Source organism: Argiope bruennichi, chromosome 3 (assembly GCF_947563725.1).
Source record: "Argiope bruennichi chromosome 3, qqArgBrue1.1, whole genome shotgun sequence".
NCBI classification, from domain to species: Eukaryota; Metazoa; Arthropoda; class Arachnida; order Araneae; family Araneidae; genus Argiope; species Argiope bruennichi.
In genome coordinates, this window is record NC_079153.1 from 63,103,930 (window position 1) to 63,125,611 (window position 21,682).

Sequence of the window (21,682 nt, forward strand, 5' to 3'; positions counted from 1 at the left end):
GGCAGCGGCTAAAATTATTTATACCAGCCGCCTTTGGTGACCAGCAGTTCGTCAGTATAGAGGCTTGCTATATTAATATAATATTCAAATTACACATTATCACTTTCGCTTCTTCTAAAAATGTATTAAATTTTGGATTTCAGTTTTAATTTTATTGACTAAAATTAAATCAACTAAGAACAATTGCTTTTGATTGAAATAATTTATCGATATTGATAAATTTGGACAATATTACAAACCATACTATTAAACATAAAATCATGACACTTCTGGTATTGAATCCTACAGACTTTTAGCTTCGGAAGCGGTATTTGCATCAATAAATTCTTTTAGGACATTACAAATTTGTTCAAACTGTGCATAACACTGTTTTACCGAATCTGTTTTGGCTTCGCAACGAGTATCGTATAACTGTTTAAGAGTGATATTTTTGTAGAATTTCCCCATTTTTTGTAGTTGCAGAAAATAAGCAATACAAACGTTGCAATATCCAAAAAAAATTGCAATATGCATTTCTGAAAGTGGCCTCACAAATTAATAAATTAAAAGAAGGCATATAAATTTCATTAGGGTTCAGAGCAATTATTCTAGATTGTACACCTTATATTTTCCTTTCATGTTGTTGCCTGGTCTCTACAATTCATAATATCTAAATCAAACTTATTTAATCTTTTCAATAAAATTTTTTCTAGTGCTTCTTCGGTCACACCATAAACCCTGTAAATGACTCATTTATAGTTAATCTTTTTCTTCAAAATTTGTATACCTAATAATGACTGAAATTCGTTCCTTAAGGGAAATATCAGGAGTGCATTTAGATATTATAGTGCAACCGTCCCGTTTTTTTTTTGTGTTTATAGTAACTGGATTTGTTTCATCAATAGTCGAACATAAATTAGTCGTTTTAGTAATTCTTTCCAATCTATAAACGAATTAAAATGACAACTAGAATGCTCATGATCTTGAATTACATTTGACAGCTATCTCCAGTTATTATAATCTCTTATAAATAGTGTAGATTGTTCATTTCCACTTCTTTTTGAAAATAGTATACAATAAAAACAAAATACTGAGTCTTGCGTTTTTGTATACATTAACCAGCTGCGAAGCTGGGTTTCACCATTTGGCATTTTTTTTAAAAACAAAACGATCTGTCTTCAGGAATATTCGTAAAACATCCTTTCTGTTATACAGGTTCGGTTTTATTCTAAACTTATTCTTTATAATAATACTTGGCTATAAATATAGATCACTTATATTCACTTGATGAAATATGTTATCGTCCTTTTCATCGTTATTTTCTGATTCGATCATATTCGATAAATATATAATTCTTCAACAAATTTCACGTTTCTACAAGTTAGTGTAGTTTATGCGAAATTTTCTTCTGAAGCTCGAATTATAACTTCTGAGGTCGAAGCTTTTTCATTTCCAGAATTAATTTGTAAACAAGAAAATATATCTTCTTGTGACTTCTTGAAGTTTAGCGTTTCTTCTTTTCTGCTAATTTTCTTTTTTGACACCCAGAGGGATATATGCTTGCCATGAACATGATAAGATCTAACAATATTAAATGTTTTATACTACGGTTTTTTAAACACTATATGCAATCTTACTTAATAGGGAGGTAAATGAGAATAAATTATTGCCCTAGGTTTGTAATATATTACATATTTCCATTAGACAATAATATATCTGTATATTTCCAAACCCGTAGATTTTTAAAGTTAAATTTTTTCTTCTCTTTTTTCCATTCCACTATTATAGTTCAGAATATTATATTAGTTCTTAATCATTTTGGGGCCCCTCAATCCCGGTGCCCCGGTGCATAGCATCTGCTGCACCCCCCAGAAGGCCAGCCCTGGGTAAATATATAAGAGATAATATAAGATATTTGCTTGATGATGACTGACTATAAAAATAAAATCATTTTATGACCTAAGCCCTTCTTATGAACTTGAAATGAAAATGAAAAAAGGTAATAATTCTTTTGGATATGAAAGAAAAAAAAATTTCATGCATCAGTTGAAAGTGAATTAATGAAAATCATACAATTCAAAACATTCTGAGAAATATTTAAAAAGACAGATAATTTGAATGACAAAAAAATTAACACCACAAATTCCCTTTCCTACGAAAGTACTCCAGGTATTATTTGTTGCGTGCGTATGTTAAAAGTAAACAAAAGTTTATAAAAAATGCAGCATTTATTCATATATTTTTTAACCTCTTCATATCTGAAAATAATGATATAGAAAATAAAAAAAAATAATAAAAAAAAAAAAATTGGAATTTTTTTTTTTTTTTTGTCTTTTATAACTTAAATCAAGAGGTTTATTTTATGATGTTTCGATTTCTTCATCAAAGGTTTTGGTAAATTCCTGTATATATTTTGGAGTCCTCCTGCGGTACTTCTTGAGATAAGAGAATATCTATATCCGTAAAAGAGGACCCAAGAAGATTTTTCCCCCAGCTCGAAACTTTGTGCCAGGTGGTCGAGAAATATTTTTTGGTTTCTATGAGCATTTCTGGGTGAATTGCTTTATATACAGTCGTGGTATCTTTTCTAAACTTTTCTTAAGTAACAGCTTCAAACTTTGCTGAGTGATCTGCTCAATATACATTTGCTATGTCTATACCTTGATGTGAGGTTAGTCAAAATTTTATGTTGGTTGCTCATAATTTTTCTGGGTTGGTTGTTCAATATTCAGCTATTGTGTCTTCGCCAACATTTACTGAGCGCGGCGCCTCAAAAACAATTGTTATTGCTTCACACTTTCCAGGTGGACTGCTCAAGAAACAATAGTGTTTGCTGTAACCCTTGATGTGAGGGCTGCTCAAGAAACATTTGTAATTACTTCTTTTGAGGAATAAATCTAGTATTGTCTAAAAATCACTTATTTTGATTGCTCGTAAAACCATATTTAGAACTATATTGCTTAAAGAAGTAAGAAGTTCGAGTTGGCTCATCGAGAGAGGAGGAATGAGGAAGAATATGTATTCTGTAATGAATACGCATCTGAACTTCAAGGCCTTGTAAAGTGAACTTACAAGAAATGAATTTTTTTTTTCTGTATATCTTGACGAACGGATGACTTTATTATCTTGCTGAAGCAACTTCCTAAAACTGGAAGTTTGCCACAATTTGACATGAAATCACAGGATTTAGCGGATCCAACCATTATGCTTTGGATGCGGTCTTTGAAGATTTAATTTTAAAAGTCTTATAATTAAATATTTATTGAGCAAAAAAGTTGATTTTTTTATGAGCTTATACAGTTTTTGTTTAGGAAAATATTAGATCCCACTAATCGTGAAAATCTTGATAAATTATGCCAAAATGAAAACTCGTTTCTCCATTTGGCAGAACATCATCGGAAGTTGAACTCCAAGTGTATGAAATTCTGTAGAAAACCAAAAAGTATATATCAAAACCAAAAGTACATAGAATCAGCCACTAAAGACTCCTTCAACTTCAGCACCCAAAATTACTCCGTATTTCATTATTATAAATAATTCATCGCTGAAAGCTGTCTATTATCCTGTAGAAAATCCTCTATTATCCTTTCTATTATTTTCTGTAGAAAATTTTAAGGACAATTACTTGATGAGAGATTTATGTAATACAGTTCAATCAAGCAATCATTTCGAACTGTCAGTTACTATGCCGCGCTTTCATACTTTTTTGTAGATAATAAACATTGACAGTTTTATGGATTCTGAAGTCTTCTATTAATACAAGATATTTCTTTACGTTATTGACATTCACTTACAGTATTCTTAAAAGTTTAATGCATAGATGTCTGATCTAAGCAATTCAGAACATCTTAAATCAGTAAGGAAAAAAATTAACTTTTATTAAATTTGAATATTGTAATTTTATTTGTAGCGTTAAAATCTGTTCTTTATTAATGAACCCAGTCATAAATATATATTTATAATTACTTTATCATTTAAAAATTAAAATTAATTTATTTTTAAATTACTTGTAATGAAAAAACTAATTTATTTATTCAAATAAAAACAATTTGTTTTTCGAGATCTAAATTTAAAACAATTTTATTTTAAAAAGGAAATTTTATAAATAAGTTCAGTATAACTCATAATGTAACAGTTAAAAAGTATTTTTAAAATTTTGTAATGCATGTACTTGTTACATTGTTATTGATGTTCTTTATTTGATGAAATTTGATTTTTTAAATATAGTATTATGTTCAATATGAACATATTGATGTATATACAACACGCTATCTGGATATGTTAATTTATTTACTAAGAAGGACAAAGCAATGTGGATGTAGAAAAAAACAACAACTTTCAATTAATGTTTTTTTAACAAAATAAAACTCTTTATTTTAATTTGATCTATCAATTTTTAAATTTTCAGTTCATCAATTAAAATTTATTGAAATTGATTAATGTTTAATTATAAGCATTCCTTAAAGAACTATGATTTGCATGTTTTTAATATGCAATGTTAAAAGAAATATCTTCAACTTTTTTTTATATATGCACTATGAACATATATAAAAATATATTTGTAAAAATTCACTTTATTTGATCTTGCAAATTAGACTCATCACCAGTTAACCTTATTATAAGAGAAAAAGCTGTAAATTTTATTTGTGGGATAATATAAGTGCCGGTTTACATGATAAATACTTATTTCATTAAATTTGTTGGAATTGTGGATTATAATTTTTTTTTTTAAATAGTATGATGGGTCATTAATTTTTTGATGACCAAACATTTTTGCTTTTATAGAATTTTTATATTGTTATACATCTTATTATTATTTTTCTTTTTTGTTGTGCATTTTATTTATAAACCTTTCCATTTTTTTAGAAATGTATTGAGAAGATTTTGAAATTGAAATTCAAAAACACCAACACAAGAAGTAGGTTAATAATTTTATGCTAAAAAAATGTTTTTATTTAGAATTTCTAAAAAATAACAAGAATTCAGCAAACATAATTTCATTACAGATACTATCGAACATTTTTTTCTTTTTCATTAAGATTTTTTATACAAGTTTCCACCGCCATACAATTAAATATGCAATTTATAATAAGGAACTTGATTATATAATGTGGTTATAATTGAAGTTGCTCTCTTTAGACTTGCAAAGAATCATTTCTAATTTGTTGAAATTTGCAATAACAATGTAATCAAACAAATTTAAACAAGAAAAAGGAATATAGCATGTTAAGAGAAATAAATCAGAATCATAAAACTTTATTTAATCACTTCATTTGTTTGTTTTTCCATTAAAGTCAGTCATACGTTCAGAAATGCTTTAACTTGTTCAACAGTAATGGATTTTTGAGGAATTAAAATATAATTAATTATGCTTATTTTTAATTGTAGTAGAAGCTGTATACTATCACTATTGAATAATGTGTACTTACATATTATGTCAACATCTGGAATTCAGTTGCAAGTCAACCAAGATATATTGGCAGAAGGTTGCATTATGCATAGTGTAATCCTTATTGTAATTCTAAAGTTGACGTGCAAGTCTAGGTGGACAATAATGCATTAATACCAAGTAATCTTTAAGGAAATTCCATCTACTAGAAATCACATTGATGTATTACAAGAATTCATTCAATTCTTATAATAAATTAATTATAAAAATTCCAGCTACTTGGCATATTTTGCAAAACTATTCAATCAAAAAACATGTTAAAGTGAGCACTAAACTTGTGCTTTATTTGATATTTAGTTTTGTAATTAGATACTAATCTTTAAATATTATGATTTTTGTAAGGCAATTATGACTTGCACTTGAAGAAATTCTTGGTTATAGCATTTTATAACTTTTATGGCCTTGAGGAGTGGGCCTGAATAAAGAATATGGTATGGATGTCAAACTTTAATTTTTTAAAAAATTATAATTCACTAAATGTGATAACCTTACTGTAATATTTATTTGATATTTGACTTTTTTTTTTCAATGTTTGATTGACATCGAAAAATCTGCTTGTATTCTAGCTTTACTAAAGAGTGATCTCCTCAAATTATGAGGTCAGCAGTAAATCCATTCTGTGAGTCACATAGTCAATATGCAAAGGCTATTTATGCACAGCATTAATGATTGCAGTGTCCTATGTGTAACAGTTTTGAAATTGTTATTATTTATTTCAGATTCATTTTGATTCAGAATGAGATATTAATTTAAATAAAACTTAAAAAAAAAAAAAACTGAATTACTTTTGTCATATTAAAACCTGAAATATTCTCTCTCTCTTTTTTATTTTAATATCGCTGTAATAATTTAAAAATGAAATTGCAATATGATCGGAAAAATAATTTTAAGAGAAATACAAATAAAAAACACAGAATATTTTATTAATTTTTTTAAATTCTGGATTAAAGTACATTTTTTTACGTACTTTTTGAAGATAATGTATCACTTAAGCCTTTTCTAATGGTATTTTATATAAATTTAATTAAAAACAACTTGATTTAGTATTTTAGCTTTAAAAATATGACAATTTGAATTTTTATTTTATGAATTTCAGTGCAAAATGATGCTGTAAAACTAGTAACAGAAGTGGTACGGATATTCATTACAGGTAAATAAGTTTTTTTTTCCTTTATAAAGCAAGACTATTTTGATATAATTAGCTAATATGTTTAATGTTGCTTGGTATATAAAGATTCTTAATCTATGCATTAATAATGTCATGCTTTAAATTTAGTTTAATTGTTTTTACTGAAGTATCTCTTGTTGACATTTTTTTATTTGTCTCTTCCTTATTACTTGGTCACTTTGACAACAATTAAATCTCCCTCTTTTTTTATTGTGCCAAGCCTAGAAGTCCTTGAAATTCTATTGTTTCATCCCCATCATTAATAGACCAAAAGAATAAATTCTTTCATATAGTGATTTTTATTGTCATAGCATGAAGTGCCATTTTAATAATCAAATTTGAAAGAAATAATCAAATTTAAAAATCAAACATTTGATTTAGATATTGTACCGAGAATATTGCCTATAATCTTAAGTTGCACTACTCACCATTTCATTGGAGATCTTATGATAAAGTAGCACTTGTATTATTTGTTTTACATATGGGGCAATTTCATCAACTAATCCTTTTAATGTTATTAAACAATCAACTATAAAATAAAAGTAGGTATTATGCCATATGCAGTGGGAAATTTAATTAAACTATACTTGAATTAAAATAATTTCAAGTTTTTGCAAATAGTACTATAAACTTTATTTTTAAAAAAATATGAAAAAGGAATTAATAAATAATACTGCTCAAAGGGAAAAAAATTCAGTTGCCAAGGCAACTATAATGATTTCAGTGTATTGTTAGATTGCTGATATTTCAATATTGATATTCCTTTTGCCAAATTGGCTCGACTTCATAAAATAATTCTTTTTCTCAATATTTTTGTATTGCCTATAATCACTAATGCATATGGCTGATTTTTTTATTCTTTGTTTATTCATTTTATTATAAAGAATAATTGCTTTGATTGTGGTCCAATACCTAATTTCTAAAATGTAAGAGACAGGCATATACTTTTAGTCGGAAAAATGCTTGAAATAAAATAATTATATTTTTGTTTTATTTCAGGTGATAAATGTACTATTGAAAAATTGTAAAGTCCAAATGTTTATACAGTTCTTTAGTCATATTTGTAAAATTATTCTTGGAATATTAGCATTGTAACTTAAAATACTCCAATATTTGCAATTAAAACTGTCTGAATTATGAAACTTTGAGTATTATTTTTTTAGACAATTTTAATTTCTTATTTTTGCAGTTTCAAAACTGGTCTTAAGGGACAATATGTAAATTGAAATTATGAAATAATGTGTTATTAAGTTAAGATTTCTTTTTGTTTACTTGTCATGAAAAGATATTCTTCTTGCCGTGGAAAGAAATAATAAGTTATTTAATTAGAAAAAGATTTAATATGCTCTATATTTTTTTTTCATTTTATTTAATCCTATGCAAAGTATCACTTGGGCGTAGATCCATTTTTTTAAAAAATTGATATAAACTTGTAAAATAAGAAAAAGAAAATCAAAATTTTGTTGTTCAGTTAATTTATAAAATTAATGGTGATAAATACACTAATTAGTAATCATTTTGGTGAAATTGAAATTGGTAAGCATATTTTCTACTACACTAAAAATATAAATCTATTAGAGTATTCACTTGTAAATATGTTTGTATATTTTGAATTCCCATTTTGCATTTAATGGCTTATTACACAGAGTTACAGCAAAATTATAATAAATTTGTTGTAACCTAATTTGTTTAATTAATAAAAATTAGATGCATATAATGTTATTTATGAAATGAATGAGTATGAAAAAGCTTGCCAACATCATAACAATTCTCTTCAAGTGAACACTATGATTTGATATAAGAACTTGTGTTGTCATAATTTATAGCATCTTGATTAAAGGAAATAAACTGTCTAAAGAGTAATATTAAAATTACAAAACTGCAGTGAAGAATATTCTTTGATTTAAGATATAAAGTTATATACTGTTATAGTATTTTTCAGCTTCTTCTTTTTCAATTTGAAAATAAAATATTAATCAGAAGAATAAAAGGTTTTGCAGACATTTGACAGGAAATTCAAATGTATTCAAATCAGATCATTAGTGTTTATTTGTATTGATCTAAAAATGGTCAGCTTTCTCCTGGGGTAGCAAAATGGAAATATAAAGTATCCTTATTTGTTTTGCTTATGATATAGTAGGGAGTTCAGCAATCATGAGATAAAAATGTAGGAAAGCCTTTTAAAAAATGCTGATTGCAGGTACAGCAAATATTTTGAAGCAACTATTAAATGACAAAAATAATTTTTACTACTTCGTATAAAGCCTGGCATAAAGAACAGCATTCAATAAAGATGGTGATTTCTAATACATTACAATTTTTTTTTTTTTTTTTTGGACTAAGCAATAAAAAGCTATAAGTTGGGAGTATTTATAATCCACAAATTTTTAAATACATTAAAGATAAAAAAATTTCTACATCTACACTTAATATCGAATCTTCAGCTTAATCATGCTTATTCTTAATTCTTGAAAATCATTTGGCTGAAGGCCACAAGGCTGAAAATTATGAAAAACTGATACAAAATATGTTTAAAAGTTTTGAAAAATTGAAGTTATATAAGAAAAGAAAAAAGTAAATTATATAAGAATTTTTTAATTGATTGATTAATTGATTTAATTGGATCAACTTATTTAATTTTCATTTTATTTGACTTTTTTTTTTATTAAAACACAAGATATAACAACATTTTGTGTTCTTTTAGTATACCATTACTGCTGATCAATTTTGATTTGTGAAAATTTGTTTGATTCATTAATAATATTTTAACTACTAATTCTTAACTTAAATTTGTCATACATTTCATATGATTTCTGTTTCAATTTATCTTTTCATTTGTATTTTAATTACTCTTTAGTATACTAAGATAGCTTATTTATTATTGATTTACATTTTAGATAGTTTTAATGTGTTATTTGAGTGCATATATATTACTATTAAAATTTGATTTTAAAATTTAAAACCAATCTGCTAAAAATATTGTCAGATTGGAAATATTAGAAATCTTTACCTGGAAATTACAATAATACTGAAATGCCATTGCTTAATATTATTGAAATATCACTAGCAATAAAATCAGAACTGAGCATTATAATGTTTTCAAAAAAGAACTTTTAGAGGTAACACAATGGGTGTGCATGGGAAGGGATTTATTGATATCATCTCGAACTTTCAGCACCGTAACATTTCAGATTAATTTTATCAGACCTTTTCACGTTGCTTTGAAAGGCCATGGTTGATTTTCTTGAAATATTAAATGTAACTTCTGTAAGGAGCAGTAATATTTCGTCAAATAAATAGTATTTTTTGAAAATAAAAATGATATTTAGTTTGGTATAAATGTTTGGAAGAAAATTGGAGGTAATTTAAAATATTTTCCTCTTACAGCTATGATGAAAATTGCAGATACTTTTTGAATTTTTAAAAATCTTTTTTTTTAATTAAAATGCTTTTAAAATATTTTACACTTAATGCAAACAAATGAATTATATATCTATTTAAAGGAAATTTAATGCTGAATTCAAGATGCTAAATTGAAATTAAATATTTGTAGTACTGCGCTGATATAAAAACAACAACAACAACAAAGGAACTGATTATAGTTACAAATGGCAACAGTAGATTGCAATTTTTGCTCTGAAGATCAATGAAATAGCAGTTGCTGCTCAGATTCATTTTCAAAGATGCGATGTTAAGACTGACTGTTTCTTTAATAGATTAAAGCTGCCTTTTGATGTTACTATTGAACATTTTCAGTTTTTATTTATGTCTGCAGGATTTAATGCTATTGATATTGTAAGTAATAAAAAAAATTAAGAAAATTGCTATCCAAGAAAGATGGTGATTGGTTGTGGTGAATAGCATTTAAGCCAGTTAACAACTAGGCTACATGAGCATATGCTTTTGTATTACGGTCATGTTACTGGGCTGCGAACCACAAGGTCCCAGGTTCTATCCTCGTGTATCTCAAACTGCTAAATGGTCATCCAGGATTATTTTATTTGTAAAAATGGCCTTTCTTATGCCTAAATCACAAAGATGGTGATGAAGTAGGACTGTGATTATATCAGGAATACTAAAGCTTTGTTTCCTTTTTCAAGGAATATGCTCTCTCTCTATAAAAAAAAAATGAGTAAAGGGCAAAAAAAGTGCACAAGAGCTGCTGATGATAGGATAATAAACATAATTTGTTTATTAGGCAGCAGGATGCCATTTGAGTAATAAGAACTAAACTATGTGCAACTATAGTATATATATATATATATATATATATATATATATATATATATATATATATATATATATATATATATATATATATATATATATATATATATATATAGTGTCAGTTTCACAACAGATTATGGACCGAAGGTAAAATTTCTAGAAAGGAACCATATCTGAATAAAAGCAACATAAATTATCTCATTGTCAGAAATACTGAGTGCAATGGAACATAGTGAATGGATAGAATGTTAGTGAAACAAGTTTAATAGGGTGGTAAAACAAAGATATAAAATTTGAAAGTGATGTGAGGAAATGTATGATATGTTGATCCAGATAGGAGATACATCCGAATTTCAAAGACAATCTTGCTGTTAAACTCTATCCAATGACAAAGAACCCTCCCTACAAATATTATGATCTGAGCATGCACATATGTGAACAAATGTTATAGGACGTCTTTTTGTCATAGAAGAGGCACTAAGAGAATTTCATAGAAGAGGTCATAGAAGAGGCATTGCAAGAAAATGCATTTACAATATCCTAAAACGAAACCTTATATTTTCTGTTAGGGTTTTATTTTTAGATTATATGCTATTTTTAGATTTACCAATAAAATTCAGCTCTTTACAAGCAAACAATGATTTACTTAAAATATCATAGAATTCCTAAGATCGCCAGGAAATAGCCATGACCTGAGTCTTATTAAATATCTCTAGTGCCATTCGAAAGCACAAAAACGGTTCCCATCAGATAAAAGAGAATTAATTAAAGCTATAATTGCTCATAGCATACCATAATAAAGAAAGATGAGTTGCAAGTATTTGTAAGATCTATGAATTGCCAATATGTTAATATCTTGAGAAATAAGAGATATTTTATAAAACTAATAAGATTTTTCATTGGTTGTCTTTACATATTTTTCACTACTTCGTAATTTTCTTTATAATGCAAATATTTCATTCCTTTTTTTGTGTGTGTGTTGAGTTTAGAATTAAATTTCCTTAAAATAGAAGATATGTCTTTTATTGTTTTGCATGAAATGTAACATTTTTTATAAACATTCAAATTTGGAAAAAAAAAAAAAATGATGAAATTAAAAAAAATATTCTCCTAAAATATGTATGCTTGTCTTCTATTTATATGCATTGGTGGTGACACCTAGTGAGATTCTGAGAAGATATTTCAATTCAAAATTTTAGGATATTTCTAAATATAAGTTTTGGCATTAGGGGATGTCAGGCTTTACTACTGAAAATCCTAATTAATCCATTTTATTATAATAATTCTAAATATAAGCCGAAGATGCGTTTATCCTTCAAAGATTTACCCAAAATTCAAAAACCCTTATATAAATTGAAGTAACTCTTTAAAAAATAAATAAAAATGCTATAAGGGCGAATAAATCGCCAAGCAGATAAAACTGGTTTAATATTTTCAAATTTAATCACTGTAAAGTAAAAGCCAGAAGCCAACGATATTTGTTTAATATGTGTTACCTGTGTCTGAAATTAGCAAATTTTTTCTATTCATTTCCTGTCTTATATAAGATCTGCTATATCTGTATCAGACTTTTTTTTATGCCACGTTATTTTCGTTTTCTTGTATACGAAATATTAAAAAAATATTGTAATTGTAATGTAAAAATATTGTCCCCACCACTACCACCACCAAAAAAAAAAAAAAAAAAAAAAAAATATCGAACTCGACATTTTTTTGAACACGATAACTCAGAAACGCTCGATCTAGATGAATGAAATTTGCTATATGGTTATTGAATCAAATTTGTTGAATTCTAACAAATTTTGAGCGAACTCCATTCAGAGGATGTCGTAATGAAAAATAATAGCTCGTGTAACTGAAAAGTTACAATGAAGTTCAAATGATTAGAAAATTGTTTTTAGAATTCTGATTAATTAGAAAATTTTATATTTATACATATATCTGTAGCATTTTCAATTATATTATCTATTCAATTAAAAAACATAAATAGTTTCCTAATTGATTGATTTTAAAGAGTGTTATGTTATTGTGATCATCATTCTAATTTATACAATAACGATAACAAGAGTTGTATGAAATCTTTCAGACGAAGATAAAATTCTCGTTTGAAATCTCGTTTTAAAATTGAAATTGCAATGTACTGCAGGGACTAATGAAATTTTAAAAAGTTTTCACTTTGTAGTTGTTAAATTGCAGTAGTCTCTGGAATCGGCTTCTAAATAGATTTCTATTTAGATATTTTAGTATTTAAACCTCCGAGATGGTCTCTACAAAACTTTCTCGTACATTTTCTAATAAACTTATCTTGAAAGAGAACGCCTTGCATGACACTGGCGTAGAATAGTTATGAAATATTAACTTTTGGCGTAAAGTTAAAGTTTTTGCTAATCTATCGTGTTATCTTTGGCAAGTTATTTAGTGATTAATGGTTGATTGGCATGGGGTTAATAGTTCCGAAAGTTGAATTTGTGCTTTAGACACATCTTTTTCAATTTCAATTCTTGATTGAAATAAAGCTTTGGCATAAAATTGCATTTGCAGGCGCAAGATCCTATACCTCATTTGATATATTTAAATCAATGCTTTTTTGAATTACCGCAACACACACAACAGACAGTTAACTCAATGCTGGTTTTGGCTCAATCTTTGACAGGTGTTTACACCATAGATGTTAAATCTGGGTATTGAATCTTATCTATCTTCGCTTTGTAATTATCGTCTGAATTTATTTTACTCAAAATTTGATAGAAATTGCAAATTTGGTGTAAAGACCGCACACCGAATTATAACCATCTAGCGTTTTTGAGTTATCTTTGTCATAGACAGGCGGACGTTTTTCAAAAATTTGTTTTTCGAACTCAGTGTGGTCTAAAACGATGAGATTCTCAACATCTCGAGTTCGAATTTTTTGATGATTACTATACTTTCTCTATACTATTTATACAAGACAGTAAAAAGTAAATGTTAGTACTTTTTATAGTTTCTGCCGAAAACCGTGACAGTTACTCTTTCTAAATAAGTTACACAAACAGAGACATTTTTACTTCAAGTGCCAAAAAATTAGGCAATGAATAATTGACCTAAAAATATTTGAAATAAAACTAAATATAGTATTTGATTTTGAGAATAAAAAAATAATAAAAAAAAAAAAAAAATCGGCAGGGTGAAGTAGAAATTAAGGCTGGATCCATAAATAAGCAAGATAGGCGATTCTCTAGAGGCCCCCGAGCTCTCGAAGTTTCATCGCTGTATTTTGAAAATTATTTACTTTTATACTTTCATTTTTATGAAAAGTGTGCGATCGACCTTATTCAAATCCGGCAATGTTTAATTAATTTGGGAACATTATTGTTATAACAATCCTAATTAATTGCATTTCTAGATATTATATTATTTTTAAAAACTACGCTGTTAAGTTTGCTTTTATTATTAAAATCGTGTTAAGAATGGTTTGTTTTTATTATTAAAATTGTAAAAGTTTTATCTCTTTTTTTTGTTGCTATTTTTTAACGTTTGGAGGTAGGGGGGAGACCTGGAGATTTATATTGCCTAAAGCCTTCTAGAAGACTTAATCCACTCTAGGTGTAAATCATTGCTGAAACATTTTCCTGTCAAATTTTACATCTAATTAGATCATACTTTGCTACCTCTGTAAACAGTTACCCCTTTATTAAAGAAAGCAAGATTTACTTTTATTACTTGTTTGTATTTATTCATGCAAAGTTTAGTCATGATGCATAGAATGTACAGAATGCTGCTTTGAATATTTTTCACTATTTTATTACCAGATCTTAGGAAGAAAATAGGAATTTTGGGTTGTAAATACTGAAATCCATCTGTGATTGTATCCATGTATTATGTCCTATAATAGCATTTATATACAGGGTGTTTCAGTGAACCGTTTCAGAACTTCTAAGAGGGGTAGGGTACATCCTGACGAACCAAAATCATATACCCATGGGCAGTCAGGAATGCTTTCCTGACGCGGTAGATGGCGTTGTGCGAAAAGTCCGAGCTTTCGTGCAGGGAATCTTTATTTCGCACAAGAACGCTAAGTTAGTAGGATGGATGATTACACGATCGCAGAGTTAGCCGATATGCATTTGGCGTACGGGGCTGCAAATTGTAGTTGGCCAGTCGCACAGCGTTTGTACGCGGAACGATATCCGACGAGGCGTACTCCCAGTCATAATTTCTTTGCAAGACTGCACCAGAGTTAGCTGAGACAGGTTTATTAAAAAGAGCGCACAGGGACAGGGTAAGAACAACACGGACTGCAGACGCCCAACAGAATGTGCTGCAGCATGTATAGGGGAATCCAAGAACGAGTACACGAAGTGAAGCAAACGCAGTCGGAGTTTCCCATTGCAGCGTCTGGAGGATTCTCCGAGCAGAAGACATGCATCCGTTTCACGTGCAGCGTGTCCAGACACAGAAACCGGAGGATTATGTACCTCGTATTGCTTTCGCACAGTGGTACCTGGGAAAATGTGCTACAAATCCCCTTTTTCCTGCTGAAGTGTTGTTTTCCGATGAGGCATCCTTCACAAGGGAAGGAATTTTCAACACGCATAACGACCATATCTGGGCGGTCGAGAAGCCGCATGCAATACGACGTCGTGCAGCACAGAATCGATTTTCTGTCAATGTATGGGCCGGTATTGTGGGAGATCACCTCATCGGACCTTACCTGTTACCGGGTCGTCTAACCGGACCTACGTACTTGCTCTTTCTGCAGAAAGTATTGCCACAACTTTTGAGAGATGAACAGATTTCTGCACCGACGCAACAGACAATGGGATTCCAACACGATGGAGCCCCTGCCCATTATAGCGGAGATGTTCGTAACTACCTGGATGTCACATTTGGTCAACGGTGGATCGGACGTGGGGGTCCTGTGCGTTGGCCTGCTCGGTCACCCGACTTATCATGTCTTGATTTTTATTTCTGGGGTCATATGAAATCGCTAGTTTATGACATCCCTGTTGACACTGCTGAGGAGCTCGTCGTAAGAATCGCAGTAGCTGCCGGAGAGATTCGAGATATGCCTGGAGTATTCGAGAATGATCGGATGTCCATGAGTCGGAGATGTGAGGCGTGCATTATAGCCCGTGGAAGAAACTTCGAACACTTACTTTAATCCATGTACCTTTTGCTTCTTTTCATGTATTATTAAAACGATTTCTCATTTACGGTCTCTTTTCTTTATGGTGCTTCTGTGTACAACACCGCTTCAGGAAAGCATTTCCGACCCCACATTGCTCTATGATTTCGAGTTGTCAGGATGTACCCTACCACTCTTAGAAGTTCTGAAACGGTTCACTGAAACACCCTGTATAGTATGCTCTATAATAGAATTATATATCTTCATGATAATATTTTATGTTCTGTTATGAATAGAGAAAACAGCACAAAGTTGAATGAAAAGGATTTTGTTGAATTAGCTTCCTCTTCTCAACTAAGCAATGTAAAACAGCAAAAAAAAAAAAAAAAAAAAAAGTGTATTTAATTAAAATGTTCTTGGCTTTATGAATGAAATGAAATTAATATATATATATATATATGGAAAGGGGGAATGTTTCATTAACTAGTTAATTTATTTAATGAATGTATAATATACATGTCAAAACAAAAAGTTATTTCTGTGCATTTATTTAATTATATAAGAAATTTAAATATTATAATATTGGGAACAAAGCATAAATAACAAAAAGTGATGCAAATGATCGGGGAAACATTGGGATATAAAAGTACAGTAATGCTATATTTGTATTTTTCCGAAACAAGTACATGATTTCTATTTTGAACTTAAAATAATAATGTGCTAAAATATAACAAAACTTGCCCTAGTATTTTTATAAAATGTGCACAACGTTTATAAATTATTTCAGAGAAAATAATCATTTCCTGCTTATATGATATCTTCGAAAGATATTTCAGATAAAATACAATTAATGATATAGTGCTAAATCTTTTATTTGCATTATTCATCAAAATGATTTCTGTTTTATAAATTTTTAGATTGATTTAAATGAAACATTTTATACATTTTAGAGTGTGCTGCAAGAGCTGCCATTCAAGCACAGGTAAGTGATGCTATAATCCTATATGAAATGATATGTTTTACTAAGTGTGATAATTTTTAGATATTACTTTTTTGTTTTTATATTGCTTGTCATGAATTTATTTTAGACATCTATTTAATTAAAAAATATTTTTTCAAAAAAAAAAAGTAACAACTTTCATAATCTTCCAATAAGTGATAATTTTTAGTATTTATCTAGAAAAAAAGTTTATAAGAGATTAAGAAATTTCTCTGAATGCATATGTTTAAAATATTATGTACTATTCTATTATGAGACATTATTATAGTAGTCAATCAAGTTTTATCAAAATTAATTTGAAAACATTTAGTTTTTGAATGTTTTTTGGGGAGAAGAAATTACATGACTCTTTAGCAGTTATTAGATAAAGGAAGCAATTAATTTTTCTTATTTACACACACGCACAAAACTGAATGTCCATGTGTTTATTTGTTGTCCGTGTGTTAAGCTTATAAAATTCCATATTCCTAGACAAAAATCGAAAAAAATTTACCACACATGTTCTTTAATACCTAGAAATATTAACTGCACAAACAATATCTAGAAATATTAACTGCTATTACAAAATTGCTACATTCACCTAAAGGGGATAAAATTGAGGTAGAATGATTTTACATTTTTTTTAATTTCAGAATTTCTATTGAATTATTATGCATTTTATCACACTGGTTTTTAAATACTAAAAAAAAAAAAAAAAATGTTAATGGACATTTTCTTTTACTTTTGATAAGCTACAGATTTTTGGCCTTTTTTAGCTTCATAAATTGTAAAATTTAGGCATTTTTTTTTTCTTAACTGTCACACCATCAAGCTCAAAATTCAAATATTGTATTGTGAATATCTGATTAAATGTTTAAAGTTGCCAATATCAACTTAGAATATAGTTATCATAAGACCTAATATATGTTGCCAAGTCGTCGTACAGCGGAAATCCCAAGTAAACTTTACATATAAGTGACAAAGTTTATCCATTTGATTTCTTTAATATGAATTAATGTTGAATATAAGTATTCAAAAATTATGATTTATAATAAGATGCATTTTGGTTTTATCAATATATATATATGTATATATAGAGAGAACACAAATGAAGGCTTAAGTCATGGGTACAGTAATTAATGATACGATAAAACATGGTTATTTTGATGACTTGCATCAGATGCAAGAAATCAGTGATCTAAATAGCCAATTTTTAAATTGTTCAAGACAGATATCATAGACTTCCAGCAACTAAAAATAATCTGATATATTTTATGCTTTATAAGTTGATAGATGATTTTGGCATTTACTTTAAATATGTAGGTTCATTTGCAATATAGGTAATATGCTAATCAATACATAAAATTCTTTCTTTAAGCCATTGATTGGCCCCGAAAATAATAAAATTTGAATCTTTATAATTCATGTCTGTATGTCAAGGATATTTTACTAAATATGACCAACTGTGTAAAACAGCAATATAATAGAGTAAATAAATTTCAAAAAAACTACTTTCTGTATCCAAAATAATTATAAACATGGAAATATGCTTGAGACTACATAAATATGTATAAAGTATATTTGCATCTTTGGAGTATTCGATTTTCTTGTATGGGGGGGGGGGGGGGGTAGGGGTATTGAACGCTTATAGGTTAGCAGGAGCTAGACTTTTCTGGTCTTTTTTTAACCTCTTGCATAGTAATTTCATATAAATATGATATCTATTAACAGGTTCAATTACTGCAGATATTGTACTTACTCTCCTTATACCCAATATGTATCTTTAAATATCATATTTATTACTTGTTGAGCAGGTGATTTGCTTTCATGAACTTTTTAGACTCCCAATTCACCGCTGGATGTAAGAACTTGTGTATTGTATGAAACTATTACTTTTAAGCAATTAAAATAGAATGAACCCCTTCCATTTATAAAATACTATTCTTTCTTATCTCTTTGCATTATTCTCTTCAGGAAGTTCATTAGTCAAACCAGAGATATTTAGCTATTTTAAAATCACTTATGTATCATTAAAATCTGCAACTTAACAATTGGCAATTCATACATTTATGTATGTCATGCTCCTCCGCTCCTAAAATAGATATTAATCAACATTTGTAAATACAAGTACACACATAATTTTAGGACATTTCTCCATATTACAGTTTGATAAATACTTGAGATAATTGTAATTTCAGTCTTTCCCTGAATTCAAAATTAAAATATTACATATATACACTACTATTAGTTTCTTAGAAACCATCTGGTTCGACGGAATTAATGGTTGCTAAACATTTTGAATAACTAAGCCTTAATGGCTTGATAGCTAAATATCTTTAAATTTCAAATTTTGATATACTATACAATTTTAAAAGTCTTTCCCTAATTTTCTATCTATATTCTTATGTATCCAATTACATCAGAGGAAAGTGCAATACTGTTTTGAAAAATTGTTTCAGTTGGGAATTTTCAATATCAGATTTACTTACTTGGGTTCTTCCATGACCAATGTAGGAAAATATAAAGCAAAAGAGAAGTGAAAAGGAGAAAGATTTCAATATTGAATCTAAACTGTTGATATGATATTCTATACTCTGTTCCACCCTAACTTGGCAGTAGAGTATATTCTAGGTATGCCGAATCACAGTCCTTGTCAGAGGAACTGGGTTACTTTAAACTACAAAGTTACTAGAAATGCAGATCGCTGGCGAAACTTTATCTCGCAAATAGAAAATATTTATTAACTTTATTATCATTTTAAATCAGAGAATTAACTTTTTTCCTTATTTTCATTATTTTGTTCAATATTATTGTTTCATTATTTTAATAAATCATTAAAGTTATTTCATTTTGTTTCTTCGTTTCTCATCAAAAGAAAACCCCAAATCTTTCATTATTCTGTAAAGTTCGGCTAATGTTTTTCGAAAAGATATCTGTATCATCGTTCGCATCTTTTAACACTTTATCTAATGTTGGGATCTCATTTCTCCGAAAAAAAAAAAAAAAAAAATGCATGGATTTTTCGTCAAATACAGGATAATGTAAAATCATCATAGTTTACAAGATTTGAATGTTTACCTACTGAGCCTGGTCGTTTCTTTCCAGGAGTACTAAAAAAAGGACTGGATGCCTTTATTTCTTTTTTCAAACAGAAAATTGTTCTTTGCAAAACACCTGTAAGATGCGAAACTTTATCGACGATTTGACTGATAGAGTTTTCTTCTTGGAGTCGACAATAAACATTCAATATGTTTCTGCATGCTGACTTTTTTTTATTCATTTCACTCGTCTTGAAGGTATGTACAGCGCAGTTGGAGATAACACTTTTTCAGACATTTTAGAAGTGAATAGAAATGGCAAATTGAATAAATATTCAACAATCAAAACTAATAACTACTAATGTGATTAACAGTATCAAAATATCAGCTGGTAAAAAAGTACGAGTTATGATAATAACGGTTGCAAACTGAATGAAGCAAAGTTGGCGGAAATATACAAGAAAAACATGCCAAATATTTGACCTTGAAGACCGTTTCTAGCCAAAGTGGAATTTATTATGTCAATCGTTTGGTTTTATTCTTTCACTTTATTTACAAAATACTTAATAGATAAGCACTTCTAACTGAGAATAATTTTAAATACAGTAGACTCCCGATTATTCGCGGGCGGGTTATCCGCGGTGCGGATTATCCGCGCCTGCCGCACAAAGTTTTTTTTTTTTGACTGATTTTTTCAAAAAGGTGCAGTTTTACAGTTATGCTTTTGTAATTACATAATACATTACAGTATTAAAACAGCACATATGCATTAACTTTTCTGTGTGTCCTTGACGCCTCTCGTAAATACAAAGCACTTTTCTGTTTTCATTAACAAAATGCATTTTACGTTAGTTTTGAGTGATATACTAAAATATTAAGCGTTAGTTAAACATTTCATACTGTTTATTTTACGTTTTATTGTACATAAAACGATTTTTCAAAGTTGTAATGACTGTTTTCTTTTTTTGCTATACCCGTTTTTAGCTTTTTTTCGGATTATCCGCGGCGGCCGCGCCACCCAATTCCGCGGATAATCGGGAGTGTACTGTACATACTGATAAAAAGGATTTCTGTAATTTATGATATTATTTGATAAATTTCTGTGCATTTCAGCTATTTTAAAGTCAAAATTGATGGGGAATTCTTTCCCAATGTGGAGCGTCACATTTTCTGCCTTTTACAATACTGCCAAGTTAGGATGAAATAGAGTATAGAAATGTGTAATAATTAGTTAAAGGAAAAACTCAACAGGAAAATAACTTATCACATGTCAATAAATTTTAGAAAAAAAATATTTTTTTTAATTAAAAAACAAACTGGGAATTATATAATCCATCAGTAATCTTATTTTAGAGTGAATGCATTGGTGAAAGTGATATAATTCCTGAAGTGAATAACCAGCATTTAGAAAAAATTCTACCTCAGTTGGTATGTTTTTTTTTTTTTTCCCTCCTTCCCTTTTTAAACTAAGAATACAATAGGATACTGTATGAATAATATGTATTCATTTTTACTTTCAGCTCCTTGACTTCTAGCTTATTTGACCGGAGAAAGAAAAAAAAGAATTTTGTTGATAGTAAAGCTTCTTAAAATGGAAACAATTCTTGAAAAGTTACTAACTAATTAAACTTGCATCAATCTATGATTACTAAATAAAAATAACATTATATGAATAAAATACTCACAAACAATATGTCAGGAATTTATTTATTTAACAATGAAATCCAGACTAAAAAGC

The 21,682-nt window shown here is 28.5% G+C and overlaps 1 protein-coding gene across 1 annotated transcript; it reads left to right on the top strand.

Annotated features, from left to right (window-relative positions):
- Window positions 1-3,628: 3,628 nt before the first annotated feature.
- On the top strand, window positions 3,629-21,654 carry LOC129963457 (centromere protein X-like). Its single transcript, XM_056077852.1, has 6 exons — window positions 3,629-3,835; window positions 4,846-4,897; window positions 6,525-6,578; window positions 16,878-16,909; window positions 21,298-21,372; window positions 21,465-21,654. Exons 1-6 carry the CDS (start codon window positions 3,800-3,802, stop codon window positions 21,477-21,479), a joined length of 264 nt encoding a protein of 87 aa, XP_055933827.1. The 5' UTR covers window positions 3,629-3,799; the 3' UTR covers window positions 21,480-21,654.
- Window positions 21,655-21,682: the final 28 nt, after the last annotated feature.